The 17,814-nt window shown below is 25.4% G+C and overlaps 1 protein-coding gene across 3 annotated transcripts; it reads right to left on the bottom strand.

The window, feature by feature from the left end:
• Window positions 1-668: 668 nt before the first annotated feature.
• LOC107443127 (HSPB1-associated protein 1 homolog) lies at window positions 669-17,708 on the bottom strand. 3 transcript variants are annotated; one of them, XM_071183459.1, is made up of 9 exons: window positions 17,484-17,708; window positions 15,987-16,185; window positions 14,217-14,398; window positions 11,823-11,959; window positions 9,396-9,528; window positions 8,211-8,333; window positions 4,689-4,796; window positions 3,510-3,826; window positions 669-868 (listed from the first exon to the last, which is right to left on the bottom strand). In XM_071183459.1, the coding sequence occupies exons 1-9, from the start codon at window positions 17,484-17,486 to the stop codon at window positions 850-852; spliced, it is 1,221 nt and encodes a 406-aa protein (XP_071039560.1). In that variant the 5' UTR covers window positions 17,487-17,708; the 3' UTR covers window positions 669-849. The 3 variants fall into 3 exon arrangements, with proteins under 3 accessions (XP_071039560.1, XP_042899779.1, XP_071039561.1); XM_043043845.2 differs by lacking the exon at window positions 669-868 and having other exon boundaries at window positions 1,718-3,826; XM_071183460.1 differs by lacking the exons at window positions 669-868; window positions 15,987-16,185 and having other exon boundaries at window positions 3,355-3,826; window positions 17,484-17,590.
• Window positions 17,709-17,814: the final 106 nt, after the last annotated feature.

Raw genomic sequence — 17,814 nt, 5'->3', positions numbered from 1 at the left:
GTTCCCAGTAATGGAAATGCTTCTTTTGCTTTGCTTTTAAGTTAGTAACTTAATTTTAAAAAAACTCACCTGTCTTAGTATAATATCAGGCAACAGGAAAAATGCATTTTCTTTTAATTATTGTGAATTGCCAACGTGCAAGTCTGCAATTACAGATGTTGCAGACAAATTTAAGTTAGGTTTTATAAAATTTACTGCAACATACAATTTTTATTTGGTTAGTTAATTAAGACAAAGAATAAACTAGCATTAAATAAAATTTTACACAAACATGTTTAATTCGTGCGTACAAACTGGGCACAAATTTTGCTAGGTAATACCAAAAAAAACAACACTCATATAGTATTCAGAGACAAATTATAGAAAGATGCACTGTGATTAAAAGCACCAAGATCTTAACTGATTTGAAAAGTATTATCAAAGAGATGTATTCTTAAACATTAAAACATGTAACACATCTTAAACATTTGTGCTCACCTACACAAACTGGAAAAGGTGAGAAAGCTTAGCATCAAAACTTGTCTTGTTACCTGATATTGATAAAATTTATGGAGGTAAATGAGCTTATCATCAGAACAAATAAAACCTTGCCCTAATAGTAAATAAAATTTTAAAAAGTCGTAATATAAGTGTCTGCAAAATTTCATAATGGTAGCATATTAAAAAACTTCATGAACAAAACTATTTTAATTTTGTGAAAAAGTGCAAAAACAGTGCTTACATAATAATATATGTAGACAAGGTAAACATTACATACATTATAATACATTTTATATTATAAAATGTATAAAACAACAATTTATAGCAGTATTTGGTTAGGAAGTTTCCTTTTACTGATGTTTTAAAACTTCAAAAGTTTCTTGAAATCCTGAAAAAAAATATGATAAAATTTAATTATAATAGCAAATAAAAGTAAAATTAACTTTTTTTAAAAGAAAAAATTATTTAAATTGATAGATTAATTGAAGCTAAAACACATTTTGTAAAAATAAAAAATGCTGAGTCATTTTGAGTGTAAATTGAGAATTTAAATTAACAATATGAGTATATCTATAATTGTAAGTTCAGATAATTTGAATTTTGACTATATTTCAAAAGTTGAACAAGATTAAAACTGCTTCCAACTTTAAAATTATTTGTAAAAATATTAAGGTTTTATTGTTAAAAAGAGAACAAAATAATCAAGGATAGTTTTATTTACCATATTGCAGCTTAAAATAGTAAAATTAAAATATATATATATAAGTTTCAAAGAAATGTTTATCATTTTGAAATTCAACACTTGAACATATTGATTTTTGTATATGTGAAAAAAAATTATACGGATTGCAGAAAGCAACAATATATATATATAAAAAAAAACAGAAACAGTTGCTTCCTTATTCAATAAAAACAGACATTTATAAAAGTACAAAATAAAACAATTACATAAGTACCTAAATTAACAATATTTAAAAATAAATTGACTAGGAAAAAATTATCTAGAAATAGGTTTCATTCAAAAAATTGTTTAAATATTGTAGAAGTTCTTCATAAAACACAAACATTCTTGATTACAAGTAATCATCAAAATCATTAGCTCAAGAACATTAATTGTATTAGTATTAAGCAATATCTTACATACGATAATTGCACAAAAATATTAACTTCTACAAATACTGTGTTTTATGTTATAAGTGAGAAATGTGATTTATTTTTAAAATCATTTAGTGTGTGTGTATATATATATTTGCAGAGGTAAAAAGTTAACTAACCAATAACTGAAAGATATCACTAGTCTGTACACATTTTCACTCTTCCAGTTATATGTTTCTAAAACATATGTTTTTTTTTTAAAGTTAATAAAATTTAAATCAAAAATTTTAATACAGAGAAATAATGAAATATGATAATTTGTAATATGCTCATACTAAATAATCTTTCTTTTAATAATAATTAACCTCAAAAACTAGTGAACCCACTTTCATAAAACAAAAGATGGATGCACTTATTTTCAGAAACTGAGAAAATTTAAACTTATTTAATTTGGGCACTAAAAAAATTAATATATGAATTTTCGCAACAAAAAAATATATATATATATTTTGCTTTGTAGGCAGCAAAAAAAAAAAGGACTTTAGGATGCTTTCAGCCCTTACCTCAGATTGGAAACCATTGTACAATACAAACTGCCCATACATTTTTACCTGCCTTTACCAATTTTTTTAAATTTAAATATTTTATCCTATTGCTAATAAATATGATAAAATAACACTTTAAGTATGCTTGACCCATTAATTCTTAAGAGTTAAAACATTTTTCTTTATATAAAAATTGAAGTGAATTGACTAACATATAATGATTTGAAAGTTCATAAAAGTTTTGAAATGGCATTAACACAACTGTTGACTATCACATTAGGCAATACAATTAGGACTATTCAATAATATATTTAAAAAACCTAAAATAATTTTTGGAGGCAACAATAACTTCAATTAAAAATGAAACATTAAAAAGCTATAGATTAGAGGATATATGTATATATGCAGAGTGTCTGAAAAGTATAGAAACAATCAAATATCTCTAGAAATGTACATCGGATCAAAATGACGTGTGAAATGAAACCTAACTCAACACTTCGAGGGGGAGGAAATATCCTGAATTGAACAACCGATTTTTTGCAAAACATGTTAGATGATAAAACTTAAAATTTATTATATTTGAAAAACCTATCTGAGACCAAACTCATTTATTCATCCCATCCCCTGAGACTAAAACAAATCCCAAGCCTAATTTAAATTATTAGAAAGGTTATTTCAAAAATATCAAAACAAAATTACTAGTTCTATTATTTTGATCTGACATGTTTATCTCAAAACCACCATTTACATACGTCTTAAACACCTGTATGTTCACAAAAACAAACTTACATAATGTTAATGATACAAGAATAATATTTAATCTTAGTGAATCTCTTATAATAATATATGTAAAACCGTATACTATATAAAACCTTTTTGAGATGTGCCACTAATATGCAACAATTTTTTAGAATGCATATTATTCCGAATTCTGAGGTTTTTTTAATTATGGTGATTAAATTATCATCTTAGAATGAAAAAAAGTTCAATATTCATAAATCAAAACTTGTCTCTATCCATTGTTAGAGAAGTGGTTAATTTTAAGCCTAAAATGCATCTATGTAGAATCACTGATAATTTGTAATTAATTACTGATAATTTTTGGACAAATTTTAATAAAAGGGCTCCATAATATAAGCTTTGTCATGAACATCCAAAACATTATTTTCATTTTTCTATATAAATGATAACTCTTTTTGATATAATGATAACTCTTAATTTATACATAAATTAAGAGTTATCATTATATCAAATGCCAAAAATTTTCAATACAACAATCATGAATGCTTAGAAAATAAAAACTTGACATAAAATTGCAGTTTTCTTTCTTCAGTTAGTCATCCAAAAAACACTATTATTCAAATTTCTTTTAGCAATTGGCAAACTAACTTTATTACATCTGGATGAACAAAACAGTTAATTATCTTTTCTGTAGTTATTTCATGATCACACTGCGGTTTTTCTGAGCTAATTTCATTCTCTTTAGAATACAGTTTCAAAATAGATGTTGACTTGACAGAAATAATGTTCTGAAAACTAAAAATGTTGTCATTACATCTTTCTGAATGAACATTATCTTCTTTTTTCAATTTTGGAACTTTAGTTTTGCTATCCTGAGCATGGCAATTTGAAATATCCCCCTTATTTTTCAATTCTTTTAGAGTTGAAATAATGTAACCTAGAGTTTCATCAGGAGATACTAATTCCTAAATAAAATAAATGAAATAAAATTTACAAATCAAATAAATTTATAACACAATTAATAAATTTAATTAAACTTACTGCAGTTAGCAAGTTATTATTAAATGTCAAATAAATAGCACATTTCAATATACACGTTTAAAACTGATGTCCAAAATAGTGCGAGTGCTTTGGAATTTTACACAATATGTAATTATAACTAAATTACAAATATATCATTACTCGAAATTTGAATAGGAAGAAAGAGATTAAAATTTAAAAGTAACAATAATCAGGAAAGTAAAAAATTTATAACAATCAGAATGTATTTAATAAATTGCATTTAGTAAATTACAATTTGATTTCATTTATTTAACGCATTTCACACATAAAACTATTGTCCCTCCCACATAAAACTATTGTCCAAATTAGTGATAATGCTTTGGACCTCTTTTGGTTCCCTACAATATGTATTATTAGAAATTAACAAAAATAATATTATTTAGGACATAAATATGAAGAAAGAAACATCTACGAAAATTTCAGGCTTTAAGCATTACAAGTGCTCTTATGATTACCACTGAGCCCTAAGAAAAATCAGACTACAAATAATTTGATAACAATTGCAATACTACATTATTAATAACATAGCTGCTGACAACATGTACATAAAAGTTAAATTATTGCAAAATCCATTATTCAAAGAATCTGACAATAACCTAATTTCCTTAAAAATAATTTCAATTAAAAGATACACCATTAAATTATTTCAGCCTCCTTCTAAAAATATTCAGAGTTAAAAATGCATAATTTTCTTTTTAATTTTATTTTTTAAGTTAATATACAAATTTGATTTAAAAAGAAAACAGAAGTAATAGAAATTCATGCCTCTTTAGGATTCAACCATATTTCTCCCTCTGGTTCATAAGAAGATATCAAAGCAGTCATAAGAACTTTTGTAGCACTTTCTGCAAGATGACTACTGGAATCTGATTCCTTTAAATAAAACACACACAAATATTTATTGAAACTTTCTCCAAATTAAACAGAGAGTAATGATTCTTCATAGGAAATCCTCATTTTATTTATTTTAATAAATTTTTAGAATTTTATAAACTGAGTAGCTTAGTTACATAAACAGTTAAAACTTTATAGAAATCCTGACTCCCATACAGGTTTTAAAATAATAGTCATTTAAACAGTGAAGAAAAAAAAAATGAAATAAAGAAGCAAATTATTAGCTATAAGAGTCAATGTACAATCGATAACTTTTCAACAAAACTCATGATTAGTTTAAATAGCTATGTAATCGTTTGGGTGTGCATGCTAAGAGTTAATATAACAAGAGTCAGGTGGGCAAAATTTGACCTAAATGGTTAAAGAATGAGGATTGATCTCGAACAGTGCAAAAAAAAGAAATCCATTGTGATAAATGTGTATCATAAATTTTAGACTTAGTTTGAATCTAATCTAAGAAATTTGATGTTCCCTTTAGGTAGAAATTGCAAACAGATCAGATATGCACAGTTAGCAATATGTCGCATTTAAGCTCTGTGGCACTAGAAAGTATAAAATCAAACTAATTCAGATTTGCATTAAAAAATAATTCAATACAATCAAAATCTTTATTTACAATCATTTTCCCACACAGATTTTTAGAACCATAATAAAATTGAATAATAAAAAAAAAATTAAATTCAAATTTGAAATGGACTAGATTTTTATCAATAACCAAGGAAATCAATATATTTAAGTTTTTAAAGCTGAGAAAATATTTTTTAAGAAAAAAAGTAAGTGATCATTATTCATGTTTTTTTTTTTTTTTTTTTTTTTTTTTTTTTTACAGTTGTCAAGGTAAAATTAGGAACTTTTAATTCTTAGCATAACTAAGTAGGGGTTTAGTTTGACCTATTCCAGAAACTCGACTATTGCAGAAATATTTGTTCTTTTCCTAAGATAAAAACTAATATGTATAAAATTACAACATGAGACTCAATAATTTGTTTTCCTTTGTTGCAATTAATAACTTTGAATTATTCAACTATGCATAACATTTAAATTAAACTTCAGGTTCATTTTTTAAAATTTTGTTGAAAAACTTTAAAAAGTAACTAGGTTTAAAGCATTGTTGTTGTATTTTTACTAAATTGACACAATTTGTTTTATTTTTAAAAAAAAACTAAAATAATAATTATTTTTCAACTATTTTGCAATTAACAAATTAAAGAGGTATCTGGTACATGATTATTTGACACAGTTAAAAATACAAAATGTAGATTTAATTAAATGCACTTATGCTTTGTGTGTTAATATTTATGTGCTTTTTTACTTGTATTTACACTAAAAATAATTTATAAGTAATATGAGCTCAACTTAATTGTATTATTTAAAAATTAAATAAAATGTAAAAAAATTAATACTTTAAAAGTTTGATGTTCTTAAACATATTAATTGAGGGACCATTAAAAAAATTTAAAAGTTATGCCAATGCATTTAACAGTTATTGTGAATAAGGTTTAATGGCATTGTTGCTATAATCACTTTCGGACAAAACATGGTTGTTAACCTAGTTCTTATATTCATCCCCATGTAAATATTGACACACTACCTCTAGCAGAACTCAAAGCTGACTCTCAGCATTTAACCATTCAGGATATTAGAGCTCATAGCTTTAACCTTTAACTTCATCGAGAAGAATACCATACTGACTGCACAAACCAAAGATTAATCTTTCAATAATTCATCTGGATGCACCCACTCAGCTGCTGCTCAGAACATTGCAGCCAATTAATTGATCAAAAGAGAAGAGAGCAAGAAACGTACATCCAGCTATATTTATCTTGCTATCTAATTAACATATAACTAATGCCAACCACTTAACATTTAAAATAAACTAAGATTTGAAAAAGAAAATATAAACCAACCACCTGCTTATGACGTATATTGGAGGAAAAAAAGTTAATTAATTACGTTTGGCAAAAATTATAACAGATTTGCTCCTCATGAATAAAAACGAAACTATCAAAAGGGTAAAAGTAAAACCTCTAAAGTAGACAAAATCATGAATTTTAACCAGTAACGCAAGTCAATTGACAGTTTTGAATTTGCCAATCAAAGAAAGGTTTCTCAATTTGATCCTATTTAAAAATTCTTAAATGAAAACTTATTATTATTGTCAAAAAATATATATACTGAGTTGAACAACAACAAATTACAAATGCACTTCAAAATTTAAAAAAAAAAAAAAAAAAGCTCTGCATTGTTTTCAAGCATTACAGTACAGAACTGATATCATTCTAATAGATGAATAATAAGAAATCTAATAAGAGCAATGAATTAAGAATAAATATTTTCATTCTCTTAATACTGAATTTAAGATTTTTTTTTCTTTTTCGATTCTTTGTTATCTTTAATAGAGGACTACTGTATCCAATTGTGGTTTTTTTTTAAACTAAAAATAAAAGGAACACAATAAAAATAAAAGAAATACAGTACAGAACCCGTTATCCGGAAATCAGAAAACCAAAAATCCGGAACGAAATTCAATAAATTTTCCCGCTATTTTTTTTAAAATTTTTTTTTTTCCTCATAAGATTTTAGGATTTTTCTTTCTTTTTTGAAAGATGTTTACCCTAGCATCATTTTGGAAATAATCATTAGTGTATTACTTCGTTTTTTCAAGATTATTTCCAAAAATTTTTTTTTTTAGTTGGGTTTAACAATAAAAAAAACGACTTTTTGTAGCGATTCAGAAAACCGGAAAAATCAGTTATCCGGAATAGCGATGGTCCCGATCGTTCCGGATAATCGGTTCCCTACTGTACAATTAAAAAAAAAAGAAATATCAGGGGGAAATAATGCAAATAGAGAGTTTGACATCCATTTAAAAAATAAATAAATAAAATAGGAAATACCTCTTCTAACAAACTTTTGTTCACAGCTCAGGTTTTCTTTTAGTATTATGTTGAAATATTAAAATATATTAGTTAAATGACCTATTATGATTTTAAACAATTCTTCATAAATTTTGAGATTGGTTAAAATAGCTTTTTTAGAAAATTTGACATAACTTTTATAACATCTTATCTCATAAACAAATTACATTACGAGATAATTTTTTGATATTGAGTTAAATTAAGGCTTTTATAATTAGCATAGTAAAATGATAAAAATGTATTAAATTTACAATTTGTTATTAGACCTTTAATTGGTTTAAAACAGATTTTTATGATGAACATTTTAATAACATTTAAAGCTTTTTAACAAAGTTTTAATTTATGGGACACCATTTTTCCTAGTTTTACAATAATGTGTGGGTCCCAAGATCCCAGGTTGAACAATATTCAGTGAAAATCATGAACATATTCTTCTAATTGTTTTAGGAAATATTTATGATTGAGATATGCTTACCAATTTGATCCAGGTATTAACACTCACAGTGACAGAATCTAAATTTAAAACAAAATGCCACCATCCCTTAGGTACAAACAAGACTTCATCATTTTCCAAAATCACAACATAGGGATGAGCTTTCTAAAAATTAAAAGATTTTATTAAATTTGTAACTTCACAAAAATATAACATACATGTGACCTAATTAGTATGAAAAACACTGATATGGCATAAAGATGGCAATTTCTCAGCATATTTTGAGATATTAATGCACAATAGTGCTAAAAAATTCAATTTAGTAAAAATACTATAAATATAAGTAACATGTCTGTTATAATTAGAAAAAGTTCAACAGTATAAGCAATACAATTTTATCAGAACGCATTCTCAAAATATTTACAAAAATGCCACTTAAAGCAAAAATTCAACTTTTTGGAATATTTTTGCTTTCTAAATGATGGTGCAAATTATTTTTTTTCTGATTAATGATTTATGCAGTTATAGTTAAAATAAATATATTTATAGTTAAGAGTTATATTTACAGTTTATTTAAAGTTCTAGTTAAAATATTAAAGTTATAATATTTAATTTGAGTATACCTTGAATATAAATATATTTATAATTAAAAATTTAATTAAGCTAATATTTAAATATAATATAAATTTATATATTACATAAATTTATATATTATATAAATTTATATATTATATAAATTTATAAATTATATAAATTTATATATTATATAAATGTATAAACAGTTAAGTTAAATTATAAAGTTAAACATGTTAAAGTCAAGTTATAGATAACATTTAATTGAAAATTATAGATAGTTTCTTTTCTTGAATTGAAAGAGGCATTTTAAAATTGTGTTTAATTTCAATATACCATTAAGGTAATTAATTTTAACATAATGATTATATTAAGATAAAACACTATTTTTCTCTTACCTTTTTCCATTAAAGAAAGCTTATAAAGTAAAAAATTAAATAATTAAAAGTTTATTAATAAATATTTACAGTTAGAAAAACCTTCACAAATGCAACTTTTTACTGAATTACGAAATAAATGCTTTGATAATAAAACAATAACTGATCAAAATTAAACAATTTATGTCTGTTGAATAAAAAGATACAAATAAAAATGGTCTGAAATGAAGTATAATTTCCGAATATTTATTGAATAAAAAAACTTTTAACTAAATACCTTAAAAAGAGGATGTTTTTCTAGATCAGGTTCTGCAACATTAACTGAACTAAAAATGCTAGATTCTTCATAGGGTATTCTAGTTGGATAGAGAAATTTAGCATCCTCAGGTGGAAAAAGCACCCATTTTTTTCTAAAAAGAAAATATTATTTTGTCATTTTTAAATAAATAAAATAATTAAAAGTTTTAAAAAAATTGCTTTTAGAAACATTTGGTGCACACAATAGATAAAATTAAATTTTGCACTTGAACAGTTGATAATATCCAAGAAATAAAATGATGTTTCAAATGTTTATAGAAAAATTTTTCATTTAAAAAAATAAAAGGAAATGTAATTTTACAAGAGTCAAACTTAATCATAATTACAGAATTCAAAAATATTTATGATTGAAAGTTGGTAAAAACACAATTAATAACTAACTAGTCTGTTAGTTCAGTAACTAGATGAATTTTGTTAAAGTCATGTTTAATGACTTTCATTGGTAGTTATAATTTGTTTGCTTAAAATTTAAAGCTTAATCAGGGATAAATATAACTTTAAAAATAACACTTTCATAAACTGTGGCTTGTAACAGACAATATTCATGATTCAAAATAATTTGTTTCAAATGTTTATATATCATTTTAAAAATAATTAAAAGAAATTTAATTTTTACACAATTCTAACTTTATCATAATTACAAACATGGTAGCAAAATTTATTGAATCAATTTGCAGCATAACCATTCATAAGTCAAAATTTGTCTGCAAATCAATCAAGGGGGAGGCTATTATTATAAAAATAAGGTTATGCAATCGTGTGAATTGCAAAATTTAAATTCGCAAATTCAAGGTAGATAAAAATTATATACAAGAAATGCATGATGCTTATATTTAGTTTGAAACACATAAAATTATACTTAAAAAAGATGATGGAAGAAATCCATGCGCCACGAAATGCTGTAAAGGAACGAGAGTAGAGCATAAACATTGGATCATCTCCAATATGTTTAGTCGAACTGTTGGAAGCCAAAAAGAAGTTATACCACGTAGATAAAATATCCATATCATTCCCTCAAAGTATGCAAAGAATTTTATAATATTTCCATTTTTTCTGTAAAGATCATGCATGAATTTCTGTTATCACTGCTAAGTCAGTTCTATTGTAGACGAATTGTCACATTATCCCTGCAGAAATTGTTTGGGGAAAAATTAAAATCTCTCTGAAAAATCTTGCCCTTCAGTGACTACGCTACTGAAGCATCACACTGCCTGATTATTTTAGGATTTTAAAAGGGGGGAGAAATGATTCCCAATTGAAATTTCAGATCATGGAAGGTTTCTGTTATTGAATTTACAGAGTTCAAAAACATTTATGATAGAATGTCAGTATAAATACAATTAATAATTAATTTGTTTATCAAATCAGGAACTAGAAAAAAAATTTAGAGCTACATTTAATGACCTTTGTTTGTAATAATATCATTTGTTAACTTAAAATTTAAAGTTGCATTAGGGGCAAATATAATTTCAAAATGAACAATTAATATTTGCAATATGTGATAGACAAAAAAAAAAATTTTTTTTTACTTAAAATGAAACTTAAATATGTACAAAAAGCTTTCCAGCTTAACCACTGTTTAAAAAAAACTAATAAGTGCAGAACATCAGCGTTCTGCCTCATAGTAATTTTCCTCTACTGAACCAGCTAAACATTTTGTTGCAAACAAGACAAGCAACTTTCCTCCAAATACAACCAAGTCATTACCTATGATGCCATGCTTTGTTTACAAACACACAACATGGTGGTGAGCAATGCGCATCAGCTGCTGAACTTTCTCAACAAGTTGGTACCTATGGATCTCAAGTACGATGGCAAGCTAGCTGCCACTAGAGATAGAACTTCAGTTTTTTATGACGACAGCTCAGTGTCTTAATTAATCAATGTGCCACCGAAGTTCTATAATGTGAGACAGTATTTCAGAGGCAATATTAACCATTTCAGAATGAATGGCTTTGAAATAAGCAATTGATACTTTTAAGGTAGCAAACCAAAAAAAAAAAAAAATTAGATTATTGTAAATTAGTTTTGAACAAAATTAGCAATTACAAAATTAGCAATGAACAAAATTAGATGAGCAGAGAAATGATGATTTAGATGGATATTAAATTGTTTTTAAACACATGCTGAAAATCTGAGAACTTTTCAAAACTATCAGCACAGGTATTACTTCACTATTTTCAATCAAATTTTAATATTTTATCTACGTAAAAACATTTGCATTTTTTACAAATTAGTTCACACAAGCTTATCTGATAGGTAGAACTTCTTAAATTTACAGTGTGTATATGAATTTAATAACAATACATACAAAAAAGTATTCTAGACTATGAAATTCAAGAACTCAAAATAAATTAAGCAAAAAATATAACAATAAAACATTTACCTTCCAAAAACTTGAGCAATTAAATTACAGCCATAGGAATCAACATGACAAGGTGTATTGGCACCAGTGCTACCTAACCAAAAAGTGCTATCTTTTCCAGTTATCTCTGGAAATCCAAACTGTCCCCAGTTCATATCCTATCTTGAAATAAAATGATTCATATATTAGAAGAGAAGAAAAGCCCATTTTTGATTTTGAAAAGTGATTGACTTTATAAATAGATAACTAGTTTTATATAAAGCTCCTTTTATAAAATTTCAAAGTTAGATTTCATCAATTAGCATACATAATAAAAACTGGATGTATTAAAATATTTATTATTAGTTTTATCTGTTTTAATTTATTTTAATCAATATAATAAAATGTAAAAGCAACAATTTAAAAAACAGTTTTTATAATATCTGTCCTGTTGTTTGGGTAGCTATTCTTTTAATAAAGTTAATCACTATTTATGAAAATTCATTAAATTTTGTTCACTTATACACTAGGCCTACTTTATTATACAATATATAATATTTATAATATTTATGAGAAGATTAATACATAACTTGTAAAATAACCAGGGTTGGCAAGTTTTTGATAAATGACGGTTTTAACCATCAAGTCAAAAACCTTTTTTTGACAACTGTCAAAAACTTGAAATTCTGGTGTAAGGATAATTATAAGCAATTATAAATATGAAGTATTTTTAAATAAACATAGAAATAAAATTACAAGTGATCAATCAATTATGTTTTGAATTATTTTAACATTAAACTCTTTTTGTTTTGAAAATTACTGTCGAAAACTCAAATTTTAATGTAGAAAATATTAAATAAATATTAATTTTAAAAAATGTGTCAAACAGGGGTAGCAGCAAAGTTTTTTAAAATTTTAGGGAAATTTTAGGAACTTTTTTCAAAAAATTTTAGGTAAATTTCAGGGGTAATATATGATTTTGCTAGGATAAAAACAGATCACACGGTAGTTTATTACATAACAGAAGATTATTACAATTCATCCACACATATCATAAATAATTGCAAGCCATAAAATAAAGCTCTGAAATTTATTAAGTCAAGAATGAAATCTCTAAAGTGTAAAAATGAAATTTCAACTTTACATATTACCTATCAGAAATTAAGTGCATAATTCAGGAACAGGCAAAAGTGAGAATAAATCAAGAGAAAAAATAAATTAACACCAACTTGGATTTTTATTTAATTTTTACCTTCTTAATCAAAACTTTATTATTACTTTACTTTATTAAGAAAATTTATTGTGTGATATTATTAGATTTCAAATCAGTTAGAGAAAAACAAAGTTAGAGAAAAACAAATTAATCATGATCATTTTTCTAAAATATTCTTGATATGATTTGTGAGATTCTTTTACTGCCCTCAATAGTGTTGTGGTGATCTTCAACACTCCTCCATAATTTCGAATGGTATCTTTGATTAGTCTAAGCGACATAATAGTATACTCATGGTGACTCACATTAAGCATTGCTTTATTTATCGAAAAACCTCTCTCAGGATCAGAATTCCCATGTGTCAAAATTAAAAGTTTTAATTAACGTAGTTAAATTCTTATATTTTAGATTATTGCTTTTTTATTTATATTTAGCCTATAACTAATATTTTAGGAACACCAACAAAATTTTATCAGATTTTTAGGAATTTTAGGGTTTGCACATGCTTTTAGGAATTTTATGAATTTTAGGGGGAATGCGACCCCTGCGTCAAATTGCAGTCTATCTAATTGGTAAATTTGTTTAATTATTGAAAATAAAAATACAAAAACAATCATCTCATAAAAAAAGTCCTTCGATAAATATTGTTCATTTTTAATATAAACATTTAATGCACAATTAGTCACATTTGTTTCATAATTTCAAAAAACTAACTTAGAATATTTAAAACTGATTAAAAAAAATCTAGAACAGCCAAATTAATCGACTAATTGAAATTTTTCTAAATAGTAGATAAAAAGAGGAATAAAAAAATGTAATATTAAATATAACACCATATATAACAAAACCATGTTGGTTTTGTTATATACCATATTGAACTATAGATGCCTAATTGAACTAGACCATATTAAGCCATATATAACATATTGAGCCATATATACCATACTGAACTATATATGCCTAAAATGCTGAATCCATTCAAATATTTATCATACAAACTGTGTTTTGCTTTAAATAGGCTATTAATTAGATACTTTTTCATGACTACATTCTTGATGGTTCTGACAATGTTACTGGCGTTAAAAGTGAAAATTATCTATTAGAGGGAAAAGAATTTTTCAAATACTCAATTATTTTATGTCTGAGCAGAAATATAGGTTTTAATTCTTACATGTTATATTTGTTCATTAATATTTAATGAAAAAAATCAAAATTAAGTTAACCTGTAACATTTTAAATTCCTTGGAAAAAATAATATTCATATAATTGTAGCTGGAGTATGCCCAAAATTTTTCCTTATTAAATTTATAAAAAGGAGTCTCTGGGGTTGCTACCCCATGCTGCCAGTCAATGAATTGAGAAATAGTTGCCTCCATATATTGAGCATCTCCTTCCCATGATGTACCTAAAAAAATAATATTAATATATTTACATAGCTGCCATTAAAATGAGCATCAATGTGTGAAATATATATATATATATATTTCACACATTGATGCTATTTCACACACACATATATATAAACAGTATAGGACCGACGAAATTCCGTATTTCAGAATTTGCCGAATTTTGGATCTCTTTCGGAAATTCTAATATGATGCCCATATATAATGATAATTCAATTATACTGTGAATTTCAGAAAATTAATTAATTTCAATAAATTTAGTTAAGTTTTGATAGTAGATTATGAAGGGGGCGAATTTGAAACTGTCCAATCTTAAGAAATTTCATTAATTAAAATAATAATCTATATAATAGAAATAACAATATATATATTTTTATAAGCTAGCGAAATTTTTTAATAAGCTAACAACTAAATAGGATTTTAAAAAAAAGCTATCAATTAACAACAAAATAAAGAAATTAACAGTTAATAATTAATAAAAAAAACAAAAGAGTATAATTTACATCAAATAAAAAAAGCACCAATTGGGATAGAATTCATTTTATTGAATGTGAATTATTGAATTCATTTTATTGAATTAGAATTCATGTGGTAGTGCCAAAGTCAAAAGGGTGTGGCTAATTTATGGTCAAACTGGAGAGGGAAATGTGAGGATAAACCAGTAGAGCACCTGCACAGCTGTCAAGATTGATTGATCAGTTTCTTCCAACTTGCATTTCTTTATTTTGTTCATTGGAAATGCAGGTGTTTTTACTTTTCCCTTTCACTTCATTTTAATTTTTTAAAAGATAAAATAAAGTTAATTTCTTCAACAGAATAAAATTCCAAATATAAATGATTTTTTTCTCTTATTAATAAAAATTTCTTTTAAAAAAAATAGATCGGATTAAGTGATGAATTTCAGGATGCTGAATTAGGGGTTCCATACTGTATTCTAGTACTGTAATAATAGAATTATCCAATATGACTGACAAAATTTTTAGGATTGCAATATTTGATTTCAATTTCAGTATGTGACAGAAGTGGCACCAATAAAAATGTGCCAAAAGTGGTTGGCGAGAAAAGAAATCATCTTATTTAAGGTTAAGATTCCATCATTAAGGTTCCATCTTATTTAAGGTTAAGACTTTGAACCATTAGGATTGAAACCTCTCTGGTAACCTCTCATGGAAAACAAATTATTAGATGAAAGGTTATTCAGGACCTTCATTTTTTTATTTTATGCAATGCAAATTTTTGCTTTACCAACCTTACATCACAATATTTTATATATTGATATTGTTATTATAAACACATATTGTAGAAAGATATCCAAACTATTGTGACATATTGTTAAAACAGGGCACACTTATAAACTAAATCTTTCATATGAGAGTCCTATTTTATATTTTAACAATAATTGATTGAAAAATTCTTTGAATTAGATTATTAACATATTAGAAAATATGCAGTTTCAGGAAAAAATACAACAGATTATTTTTATTTGCACTTAGCAATAACACACACAGTGAACAATTACTTAGAAGCAAAATTATATCATATGATAAATATCCTTTTCAACTTTTGCTGAACTAGAGATATAAGTACCTTTACAGGAATTTGAAACTATCCTGAAATCAAGAAGAACATCTGTAAACATTTCTCGAAAATTTTTAATGGAATCAGAAAATTTTATCCCGGTTTTTGTCCAATATTGGCCTTTAAACACTGTAGGGACATTTAAATATTCTTCTACAGCTCTCCTAACTTCAGAAGAAATAGGAAATGGACCAAACTTATCCTCCATCTAGAAAGGAAAGAAAAAAAAATGCCATAACAGTTTTTACTGATAATCAAAGAATCTTCTATAGATCAATTATTTAACAGATTTTAATATTAAATGAAAATGAGATTTTAACTAAAATGTAACTAAATTACTGTCAAGACTAAAATATTCGTAAGCATTAAACACATTTTCTCTAATAGGAATTTGAATCTGTTTTAAAGGGATGTAAAAAAATGCAGAAGCATTTATTTAAAAAACTGCCTAGGCAGTGATGCTTAATTAACTGTTGTAATATGTACTACTGGTGTTGTTAAAGGTACCAAATATACCAATAATAGATTGTAGTTATAGGCTTTCGAATATTGATAAATAAATGTATTTTTTGGATTTAAAGAAAACATTTGATTGTTGTCAGCTTTAACTTGACTTAAGAATGGGTCAGTTCCCCAGTACGAAGCTTCTGGAGTTCGTTCTAAACTGTTCTATCGATGTTGCTCAAAAACAAACTGAAAGTTTTAATAGATTAATCTTAAGAGAAAAGTGCAAATATTTTTTCATTGTTTTTTGTTAAAAATACATAATTTTGTGCTGAATTCACATACTTTAAAAACAAACTTTTCATAATTCTCAACATTGCACCTACTATATTTTTAGTCACTTCTTCATCAAAATAAAATATACATTTAAAAATTGAAAATTTGATTGGTGTTTTTAAACAGGAATGATCAAACCACATTCAGTAGGAATGTTCCCTAAATTTGCAAAAACCATGGACAGCAATTTATTATTCTTCAAGATTTCAACTTTTTTATAGTTTAATTTTCTGAAAGAAAGATTCAAAACATAGATAAAAGAATTATTATTAAATGAAGAATAATGAGTGACGTTAAAATTATGAATTGAATCAATCAAAAGTTATGATTATCAAACAGTTGTTAAATGATTAACAACTGTTCACCTAAACCATAAACTTCTCAAAAGTTAAAATTGGAGGGCTCCAAGAACTCCATGCCATGGATTAGCCTTATTAATTTGCTGATTATAAGTGTAAAAGTCAAGTCCTTTCTTTAATAAAATTAAAGCTACTTCTATTCGTAACCAGGAAAATAACTATACCTAAATTTAAAATGCCCAATAAAATAATCATAAATATTGAAGTTTCACGCTTTTACATTTCATGCTTTCATTTTCATGCACACATTTTCATGCTTTTGAATCAAGAACAGTGAATTAAAAGTAGCATTGACATCAAAATAGGGATCACATTTTCAAACCGATATTTAAAAATTCAACTAATTTCTAATAATTAAAAATATTACCATCAGCTTCTTTTTTATGAAAATCAAAACATTAAGAACGAATTATTTAGATGGGAATTAAAAATTTGAATGACTACATTTGAAGACAGGTAACACATTTAATATTAGATTTATAATTTTAATAAAATTAATTTTTTAAATAGTTGGAACTTCCAAGAATTTTATGTGCTTGAAATGTTGCTTTTATATTGCTTATTATTTATGCCTTCAGGTGTTTGTTTCTGCTCAGCTAAATACCGTCTTCATTATGCTTAAACTCAGACAAATATCGTTCTCCTCAATAATGGGTTCTTTTCCATCAAAATATTTGCACTGTAAAAATAAATATAAA

Source organism: Parasteatoda tepidariorum, chromosome 7, assembly GCF_043381705.1.
Source record: "Parasteatoda tepidariorum isolate YZ-2023 chromosome 7, CAS_Ptep_4.0, whole genome shotgun sequence".
Lineage (NCBI taxonomy): Eukaryota > Metazoa > Arthropoda > Arachnida > Araneae > Theridiidae > Parasteatoda > Parasteatoda tepidariorum.
Note: the sequence above shows the minus strand (reverse complement) of the source record. Positions and strands in the feature narration are given on the sequence as shown.

Excerpts from the sequence above, each read along its gene's own strand:
- LOC107443127 (XM_043043845.2), bottom strand. Across the intron at positions 14,399-15,986 it reads AGTTTCAAATTCCTGTAAAG|GTACATCATGGGAAGGAGAT; the intron begins GTACTTATATCT and ends TTATTTTTTTAG. Across the intron at positions 3,827-4,688 it reads TATGGTTGAATCCTAAAGAG|GAATTAGTATCTCCTGATGA; the intron begins GCATGAATTTCT and ends TATTTTATTTAG.